Source organism: Electrona antarctica (assembly GCF_951216825.1).
Source record: "Electrona antarctica genome assembly, chromosome: 23".
Classification (NCBI taxonomy): Eukaryota; Metazoa; Chordata; class Actinopteri; order Myctophiformes; family Myctophidae; genus Electrona; species Electrona antarctica.
This window is the reverse complement of record NC_136804.1, coordinates 12,516,887-12,527,748: the sequence shown is the minus strand read 5'-3', so window position 1 is coordinate 12,527,748 and position 10,862 is coordinate 12,516,887. Positions and strand designations below refer to the sequence as shown.

General features: G+C 43.9%; 1 protein-coding gene across 1 annotated transcript; it reads right to left on the bottom strand.

Moving 5' to 3' along the window:
* Positions 1 to 2,830: 2,830 nt before the first annotated feature.
* On the bottom strand, positions 2,831 to 9,644 carry tymp (thymidine phosphorylase; the record flags this gene model as incomplete). The annotated part of the gene is made up of 9 exons (XM_079494211.1): positions 2,831 to 2,976; positions 4,135 to 4,275; positions 5,741 to 5,968; positions 7,281 to 7,443; positions 7,652 to 7,770; positions 8,055 to 8,184; positions 8,682 to 8,780; positions 9,005 to 9,207; positions 9,527 to 9,644. 9 exons carry the CDS (start codon positions 9,642 to 9,644, stop codon positions 2,831 to 2,833), a joined length of 1,347 nt encoding a protein of 448 aa, XP_079350337.1.
* Between the last annotated feature and the right edge of the window lie 1,218 nt (positions 9,645 to 10,862).

Below are 10,862 nucleotides of genomic sequence, written 5' to 3'. Positions count from 1 at the left end.
GAAAGACTAGAGCGGTTGATTGTTTTGTAATAATAATCGGAATCTACAAAGTAACTAATTATTTAAAACTATGTTTTCAAATAATTGTAGTGGAGTAAAAGTACAATATTTGCCTCTAAAATGTAGGCTATAGTAGAGTAAAAGAAGCCTAGCTAGTCCTATTGAAAAGTGGAAATACCTTGAAAATTGTACTCAAGTACAATACAAGTACAACTTAGTTACTTTCCACCACTGGAAATATAGGCCTACATGAACTGAACAATGATTCATTTGTATTGCATGGACCCCAAGAGACTTTCAACGCATGTTGCTTAATTGAGCCTATAGAGAGAACACAGAAAGATGATTGTTTCTATTCCTAAATGAACCGCGAGAGACTTTCAAAACATGTTGACTTAACTTTGAGCCTACGGCTGGACTCGCTGGAGTCTAGGTTTTGGCAAAGTTATTCTCGAAATAAATTAAAATGTCGAGCCAAATACATCTTCCCTCAATGGAAGATCACGAGCGACCCTCATTATCTGGAGATGTCCACTAGATGGCAGCAAAGCATCCCCACGAAACAGCTGCTTCAACTTGGAAACTTCAGTTTCCAGTTAAATGTACTCATTTACATCACTGCCTTTGAGTGTATCTATATTGATCTTGTATATTGTAGGTTAGGCTACATGTAGTAGGCACACAAGGCAGCGATGTAGAGAATGTGCCATGGATACATAATCTAATCTAACTAAATTATAATTATAATATAATGAATGAGTCTTAGACAGAGTTGTACATGAACAATGTTGTCAGTCAGCCCTGGAAGTTCATCATATAGGGGGCGGGGCAACTTGGGCAAGGACACTTGACTTTTAGTGTTGTCATTTCTTTCAAAGACACAGAAATAATTGATGTAATGGAAATGGTATTTGCTATAAATGAATTAGCAAAATGTGTAAGAAAACACTGGCATCTAAACAGGAAAGAGGCAGAGGAGGAAATCATAGAGATAAAAAGGTAGTCGCCTCCTTCGGCTCTGTGGGGCGTGTGTATATCTAGAGTAGGTAACACATGGAGGCAAGCTTGCCAAGCTTCCTCACACCGGAAGGCACTGTGCGGTAGGCCAATCAGACAGGCAATGTAAACATTTGTTTTCTCATGCCAATAAAGCTAATTTGGATTGAATTGATAAGTCCCGGAAAAGACCCGCTGTGATAGGCCAGTACAGTGACTTACTCAAGTGACAACAACGCAGCATGCCTTAATTCCGCTTGACTTCCGCCTAACGCTGGAGACAGATCGCTCCAACGAACTGCAGCGGCCAATGAGGCATCTATTTTATATATATATATATATCTATGGAGGAAACTGACATCAGCTGGGGTGCTGTGGGAGGGGCATCGAGACCACTGTGGTGTCAGGGCATATCATTTCTTGAGGGGCAAAAGGCCAAACTGAGGGGCGCCGCTACGGCATACACTCATGCAGATGTGACTTACAGTATATGCCCTGGAATGTCTGCTACAGGCATGGCCTCCATGACATTCCTGCCCTGTTGTAAATTATTCCCTCCTCATCTTCCAAAGATCCTGTCACGTCGCTGGTTGTCTTTGTATGGCTACAGGGCGACTGGTTCAATCCTACCCTAAATCTAGGCCTAAGACGTGACACCTCAAAGTGGGGTACATTGCATCCACTGGTCAAGCCAAGGGCCTACCACTCCACTCTCTTGATATGTTCTTTCCCAACTCTTGGAGAGTATGTAGGCCTTTCCCTGGACCTTCTAGCCCCTAGGATGACCTGAGGCCCACCACTTAAAAACCACATGCTACGGTGCCCAAATCTGAATTTAGGTGCTCAAATGAACTCAAACTGAAGCAATTCAGTAAAGGTCAACACTTCCTCCTGGGGTCATTTTAGGGGCTGGGACCTCCAGTAAAAGGCCTAAATACTCTCCAAGAGTTGGGGAACAACATATCAAGAGAGTGGAGTGGTAGGCCCTTGGATTGACCCAGGACCAGTGATTCAATGTACCACACTGAAAAATAGCAGATCTACAAGCTCGTAGCGTGGCACTCCGTGCCGCACTACGAGCTTGTAGATCTGCCCAAAGTTGGAGGGCTTCAACCTTGGGTACTGGGTAGCTGAAGTTGAAGCTCTGCCCTTCAACTTTGGGCACTTTTACATGTAGGCTGACCCAAAGTTGAAACAGTTGCCAGGGGGACATCTTTGGGCCTGGGGTCCTCATCGTTGGATATGTTGTTCCCACAACCAAGAAGAGTATTTTACCCTTTACTGGAGGTCCTAGGCCCTAACATGACCCTATGAGGAAGCGTTGACCTTTACACCATTGCTTCAGTTTCAGTTCATTTGACAACCTTCTTTCAACTTTGGGCACTTTTACATGTAGGCTGACCCAAAGTTGAAACAGTTGCCAGGGGGACATCTTTGGGCCTGGGGTCCTCATCGTAACACACACACACACACACACACACACACACACACACACACACACACACACACACACACACACACACACACACACACACACACACACACACACACACACACACTCCAAGGAACAGCAATGTCCCTATGTCCATCCCTATGTCTGTATGTCCCTATGTTTAGGGTACCAACAGGGGGCGCTGTTGCACCACTCACTTCAGACAGGTCTGATTCTTTACAAATAACATGGAAACAATGTTTCAAATAAAACATTTTATTCCAAAAGCATCTACTGTGTGTGTGTGTCTGTCTGTGTGTGTCTGTGTGCATGCGTGCGTGCATGCGTGCGTGCGTGCGTGCGTGCGTGCGTGCGTGTGTGTGTGTGTGTACACTGTGTGTGTCACTGGGGCAGTAGTAGCTCGGCCACCAGTGTGTGTGAGTGGGTGTCATTGCGGGGGGCTCCAACGGTGAGAGCATTCTGCAACTGATTGATCTGGTCTGAACTCAGAGCTGGACGCTCATAGTGCACACACAGCCATGGAACACCTGGACGCACGCACGCACGCACGCACGCACGCACGCACGCACGCACGCACGCACGCACACACACACACACACACACACACACACACACACACACACACACACACACACGAGGAGAAGGAGTAAGCATGAGTCGTGGAAAGTAGAAGTTTAAAAAAAGTCTCAGGCCTTTGGCCAAGACAATAAACCCTAGGCTACTTAAAAACCTAGACTACAAGTTTCTTTACTACAAGCTCTTATCATCCTAGATCATCTCATTCTGGCCAATCGCAATTTGCGTCCTCACCTTCGCCTTCAATGTTCTTGTTTCTGTTTACACAATGTTTGTGTTTACAGAAACACTCAAAGTTGGCCATAGGAGCTCCCCTCACAAATATTAGCAAATTGCAGAAATAGATGCAGGAAGTTGTAGTTTTGAGAGGGTCAAAATTGAAGTGACCTCCCAGAAAGTTTTTGGATCCTAAATAATAAGAATCTATTTTAGCCACAAAAAACAACAACAAAAAAACCAAGACAAAAACCTTTTGTAATAATAATCTAAATATGCAAATAACTAAAGCTGTCAAATAATTGTAGAAATCTATCTCCCCAAGTAAAAAGTACAATATTTAGAGTAGATCTATACATTTTGTAATTACTACTGTAAAGTAAAAGTATCTAAAATGTTGAGTACTGAGTAAGCGTTAAAGGTAGTGATATATTTTGGTTAAACAAAAAGGATTTTGTTAAAATAATAAAGCACTATACTCTGATAGTAATCATTAGAGTGTTTGTTCCGTAAAAGAGGTCTCCCTGTCTCTCCAGCTCTTTATTAAACAGAATATGTTGCACATTTTCAGCCAGTCCACCAAACCAAAACCCATTTACCAGCTTACATTTTATCATGTTACAGCTCAAATTGTGTCTGCTCACTTATTTGTGTGATCAATTCCAAATGTACTTGTTTGTCCTGCATATAAAATAGATAAAATTGGTAAATGTGCACTGTTTTCTGTTTAACAAAGAATGAGACCCCCTGTTACTGAAAAAACACCAGGCTATATACTGTAGAAATGATTACTATCAGAATATAGAGCTATTTAACACTTATTGTAACAATACAAATATCACTTACCCTACCTTTAAGTATTAAAAAAGTACACCAGGTGTGAACAGCCTCACCTTTCTTGACATTTTGTCCTAATGATACCAGTAACTCCGCCCCCACACTGTGATTGATAGGTTCTCCAGCCTTCGTCCGCCCCGCCCCCAACTTATGTAGCACTTCAGCTAAAACCATCCCATTGATGTCCCTGACCGTCCCTACACACACACACACACACACACACACACACACACGCACGCACGCACGCACGCACGCACGCACGCACGCACGCACGCACGCACGCACGCAGGGATGGAGGGAGAGAGAGCAAATCAGTGTGAATCATACTAAAGATGGAGTGCCGTGATCCCCCCACCTAAAACATGCCCCCCACCCTAAAACATGATCATCAAATATGATTATACTAAAGATTTATTTTCAAAAAAAGTGTACAGAAAGTGTTAAAATTATATTTTTTATTATGTTAAAGTTTATTATGTTAAAGTGTTAAAATTATGTTTTAATGTGGCCACACCCACCAGTTCATTAAGTATGCCTGGTTTGCCTGGGGCCTGCTTTATAACCGTAACCGGACCGCAAAATAACAGGGAGGCCCTTGCGCCTAAACACAGACTGAATGGTGCTGTTAATAGGCAGGCAGGCAGATCGCGACATTACACAAGCTTCCGTTTTAACATTGTTGAAATATTTGTATTATAATATTATAAATATATGTATATTTAACATTGTTCAAATAATATAATATTTGACATATTATTTATATAAATTACATTCTAGATGACTGCCTAACTAACATCATCACCATCATCACCTGTCACACACAAGAGATACAATTTAGATTTCTATCTATCTATCTATCTATCTATCTATCTATCTATCTATCTATCTATCTATCTATCTATCTATCTATCTATGAATACTAAAATAAATATAATATGTGTTAAAAACGGAAGCTTGTGTAATGTCACAATCTGCCTGCCTGAATCTTAACAGCACTGCCTGTCAGTGCATGTCAGCCTGTCACTCAAGACGGCCGTGGGCCTGTGTTTAGGCGCAAGGGCCATGCCTCCATGTTCTTTTGCGGTCCGGTTAGACTGCAGGCGGTGATGGGTGGAGATCCACCTGAACTGAAGCCGCACCACAGCTGTCGGGGGTGCATACTTAGTTTAGACTATAGTCATTGGTTAGACATGGGTTAAGGTTATGTTTAGGTGTGCTGCCGGGGTGCATACTTAGTTTAGACTAGTCATTGGTTAGACATGGGTTAAGGTTAGGTTTAGGTGTGCTGCCCCGTGGGAGGTTAGGTTTAGGGTGAGGGTTTGAGATAGGTTGTAGTTGTAGGACTAATGACTGGTCTAACCAATGACTAGTCTAAACCAAAAACTGTCTAAACTAAGTACTGCACCTGTGCTGCCCCGTGGGAGGCCGCCGCCCTGTACTACTACTACAGTATATGTAGGCCCTACTGTTAACTAACTTGCTAATACTTCAATCAATAAATCAATCAATAATTTATGAATAAAGATTATAAAAAGATCAAATTTGGAGATAGCCCAACACCAACAAAATTACATTACCCTCAATGCGCTTTAGACCAGCCCCCAACCCCCCTTGCAAGTCCCAATGTATATGTACATATTGATGTATTATGTATATATATACCTTCTGTCTGGGTCTTTAGTTCCATTTGATGCTCAGCCTTCCTCAGAATCCTGTGATAATCGGCGTGGGCGGCGCATAATGACTGAGCCACCTCATTGGCTACTCCCTGAGCCTTCATCATTGCCTGGAACTTGGACAGAGCGGCTCCACCAGTCACAGCCTCAGAGATCAGCTTACTACCCTCTGATTGGCTGGAGACCTTGCCAGACATCATCATCAACATGCCTCCTACATATAGGAGTGCATACACACAGAATCATCCCTGGTACACAAGGACTGCTAGGGTTTCGTAATGAGAGTGTACACTCTTCAGTGGTGGAAAAAGTAGGCTACTTGAATGTTTTACTTAAGTAAAAAAAAAAAAAAAAAATCAATATTGCAATGTAGACAACTAGACATACTTTGTTATGAGTAAAAGTCTGGAATTCAAAATTTGCTTGAGTAAAAGTACAAAAGTATTGGCTTCAAAATGTAGGCTACTTAAAAGTACCAAAAGTAGAAAGTACTGGTTATGCAGAATGCCCCATTTCATGTTTTAAAATGTATAAAAATTCAAATGTATAAAAATCTTTTGAAAATTATGCGACGCATTGTGAGCTTGTAGATCGGCTATTTTCAAATGGCCGAAATGTGTATAGGGCTGAAGTGGTTACTGTGTATGTTTTGTAATAATAATCAAAATCTACGAAGTAACTAGTAACTAAAGTTCTCAAATAATTGTAGTGGAGTAAAAGTACAATATTTGCCTCTGAGATGTAGTGGAGTAGAAGTAAAAGTAATGGAAATTGGAAATACTCAAGTAAAGTACAAATATCTCAAAATTGTACTTAAGTACAGTACTTAAGTAAATGTACTTAGTTACTTTCCACCACTCTTAACTCTGAGAGAGCGCAAATGTAACATGGATGGTTTGTTAAATTAGCCGCCTGACCCCCAGCATCCATATTCTGGGGGGAACATTAGCTATAAATAATAGTTTGGCAATTGTTGACGAAGAGATTTGGGGCTCTATTTTCGTCCAAGCTAAACCCCTTATCCCTAAACTTATTTTTTCCTTTTTATTTTATTTTTTTACTATTTTGAAAAACATTCTTTAATTGTTCAACTAGCCGATCTACATCGACACATTGTGAGCTTGTATATTGGCTATTTTAACTATTCAAAGATGTTTTTCAAAATAGTAAAAAAAAAAAAAAAAAAAGTTAGCATGGACGAAAATAGGTCTAGACAGAAAATAAAAAAGCGGTCCGAGTAAAACCCAGCACCTCAGGTCCGTTTGACTAAGAGTAGGGGGTTAAGTGTCTGTTTGACTAAGAGTAGGGGGTTAAGTGTCTGTTTGACTAAGAGTAGGGGGTTAAGTGTCCGTTTGACTAAGAGTAGGGGGTTAAGTGTCTGTTTGACTAAGAGTAGGGGGTTAAGTGTCTGTTTGACTAAGAGTAGGGGGTTAAGTGTCCGTTTGACTAAGAGTAGGGGGTTAAGTGTCCGTTTGACTAAGAGTAGGGGGGTTAAGTGGTTGAACTTGACAGTGAGGATTTGTCACCCTGCGTTGTGACGAGCTCCATGAGGTCGGGTGGGCCGCGTCCCTTCAGTGCCTCCAGTGATTCCATCACCTCCAGACTGTTGCCGACACGTCGGCCAATAGGAACGTCCATACGGGTGAGCACCGCCCCTGTGCATATGCCGAGACCATTTCCTGCAGTCATCTAAAACGCACACACGCACGCACGCACGCACGCACACACACACACACACACACACACACGCGAGAGAGCAAATCAGTATCATCCAGCCAGATCAGCTTCATCATAAGGCGATGTAAATACCAAATATGTACTGTATATGTATTTGTAAATACAGACTTATTGTTTAGTTATGTACAAAAACATAAGAAGTTATCGTTGAGTTATTTACCAGTGAGTGTGCTAGCTCCTTAGCACTAGCCAGGTCTTTATATAGTGCAGCATGACCAAACTTGACGTCCAGAACCAGAGCATTCAGAGACTCTGCACCCTTTTTAGAGATTATGGAACCTGGACAGACAGACAGACAGACAGACAGACAGACAGACAGACAGACAGACAGACAGACAGACAGACAGACAGACAGACAGACAGACAGACAGACAGACACAGACAGACAGACAGACAGACAGACAGACAGACAGACAGACAGACAGACAGACATGTGTAAATTGTATGTGTGAATTATTCCTTCTACTATAGGTCTCAAATCAAGTCTACATGCTCTCATATTTTGCAATATATTTAACTTCATATAATACATTTAATGTAGTAAACGATAGTAGTAGTAGTACCAGTAATAAGAGGCAGGCTGTCTACTGTACTGGTTGCATCTCTCAGGGCATACAGAATTCTGTCAGCTGGAACCAGCGATTCTGTCTGACCCACAATGCAACAGCCCACTGAGGATAGTGTCTCCATCACCTGAGACACAGACAGACAGACAGACAGACAGACAGACAGACAGACAGACAGACAGACAGACAGACAGACAGACAGACAGACAGACAGACAGACAGACAAGTAAAGTGTGTTAGATTTACTATTGTAAGCCAATTTGCACCTCTATCTGGGCATGAGGTGCATTCTGAACATGAATTGTCACTTAACACACCACACCCCTCTAGTTTGTAAAACAGATCTTTTTTCTGTCTACACCAAATGTACATTCTGAAGAAAACCTTGAGACTCGACATTTGCGGACACATTTGTCCACGTATGGACATATTGATGACTCCTGTCTAGGGGTTAAGTGGTTATGGGAGGATCATGCAAATAATATGGTATGTGTTTGTGTTCTTCAATTTTGTTTTTGAATATTAATACAATTATTTCCCCCTTCCGTGAAACAAATCTGTAATGCAAGGCACCAAATAAAAATCTTTGCGACAAAATATCACAAATTGTTTCGTGTGTGTTACCTGTGTTGCAGTCAGGTAAACGTTGAATCCTGGTATAGACTCCAGTTTGTCCAGAGTTCCACCTGTATGCGCTAAGCCACGGCCACTTATCATAGGAACCTCACATGTACACACGCACGCACACACGCACGCACGCGCACGCACGCACGCACGCACGCACGCACGCACGCACACACGCACACACACGCACACACGCACACACACACACACACACACACACACACACACACACACGCACGCAAACATGCAAAAGAATGTTGACTGAATGTTCAGAAATTGTAGCGAGACCTCAGTGTGTAGTATGTAAAATGTATCGCATGTACCTTGTAGCCACAGGCCGCTAGCGCAGGTGCTAACACCAGGCTAACTTTATCTCCGACTCCACCCGTCGAGTGCTTGTCAACAACAATCCCAGCCCATTCCTTCGGCCACGACATAACGTCCCCCGACAGCATCATCTCCCTGGTGAGGGACTGGGTCTCCGTGGCCACCATGCCTTTCTGCCAGATGGCCATTAGCATGGCCCCTGGAAGGTCAAAGGCCATGGCAGTAACCAACTAGTATTTAAGTACAGTACATTAGTATCTATACAGTACTGTATCTGTATCAGCATACTTCACTTGGCATTCATTCTACTTCATTTCAAAGACAAATGTTGACTCCACTACCCTTTCTAAGAAGGGGAAGGGGGGGGGGGGGGGGGGGGGGGGGGCAGAGGGGGCGGGGGGGGGGGGGGGCTCTGATCGGTGAACCAATATTCTCCAGCACCTCTGGGTTACTTGAGCGGCTAAAAGGACCCTTGCTTTTACAGCTTAGGGTTATGGTTTGAGGGGCGTGTTCTGTACCTGTCTGACTGTCCTGTATGGTTGCTGATGTCACTGCATTGATGAAGGCTCTGATGTCATCATCATTCAGTGTTTGGCCATCTCTCTTCTTCTTTATCAGCTCTGGAATCGACAACATGTTCCTCTGTAACACGAGACAACAGACAGGCCATTAACGTATAGTCGGCAAACAAACAAACCGTTAACAAACAAACAGTAGGCCAACATGCCTTTTTTTTTAACATGCTTCACACACACACACACACACACACACACACACACACGCACACGCACACGCACACGCACACGCACACACACACACACACACACACACACACACACACACACACACACACACACACCACCAGCTGCTCCTAGACACCCTAGCTGATATATAAGGCATCGCCGGGACGGCACTAAAGTGGTTCTCCTCCTACCAATAACCTACTGATGTTTTCTTACCACCTCAAGCTGAACCCAGCCAAGACTGAGCTTCTCTTCTTCCCAAGTCCTGCCCCATGCAGGAGCTAACTATTTCCATAGACAACGCCTTGGTAACTTCGGTTCCAACAGCCAAGAGCCTTGGTGGACAGTCAGCTCTCATTCAAAGCACACATTACAGTGGTCACTCGATCCTGTAGGTTTACACTATAACATTCAATTCACTCTTCCTCACCCAGGAGTCAGCCTAGCTCCTCACCCAGGAGTCAGCCTAGCTCCTTATCCAGGAGTCAGCCTAGCTCCTCACCCAGGAGTCAGCCTAGCTCCTTATCCAGGAGTCAGCCTAGCTCCTCACCCAGGAGTCAGCCTAGCTCCTCACCCAGGAGTCAGCCTAGCTCCTCACCCAGGAGTCAGCCCAGCTCCTTATCCAAATTCACCCTTCCTCACCCAGGAGTCAGCCTAGCTCCTTATCCAGATTCACCCTTCCTCACCCTGGAGTCAGCCCAGCTCCTTATCCAAATTCACCCTTCCTCACCCAGGAGTCAGCCTATAGCTCCTCACCCAGGAGTCAGCCCAGCTCCTTATCCAAATTCACCCTTCCTCACCCAGGAGTCAGCCCAGCTCCTTATCCAAATTCACCCTTCCTCACCCAGGAGTCAGCCCAGCTCCTTATCCAAATTCACCCTTCCTCACCCAGGAGTCAGCTTAGCTCCTTATCCAGATTCACCCTTCCTCACCCAGGAGTCAGCCTAGCTCCTCACCCAGGAGTCAGCCCAGCTCCTTATCCAAATTCACCCTTCCTCACCCAGGAGTCAGCCTAGCTCCTCACCCAGGAGTCAGCCTAGCTCCTTATCCAGATTCACCCTTCCTCACCCAGGAGTCAGCCCAGCTCCTTATCCAAATTCACCCTTCCTCA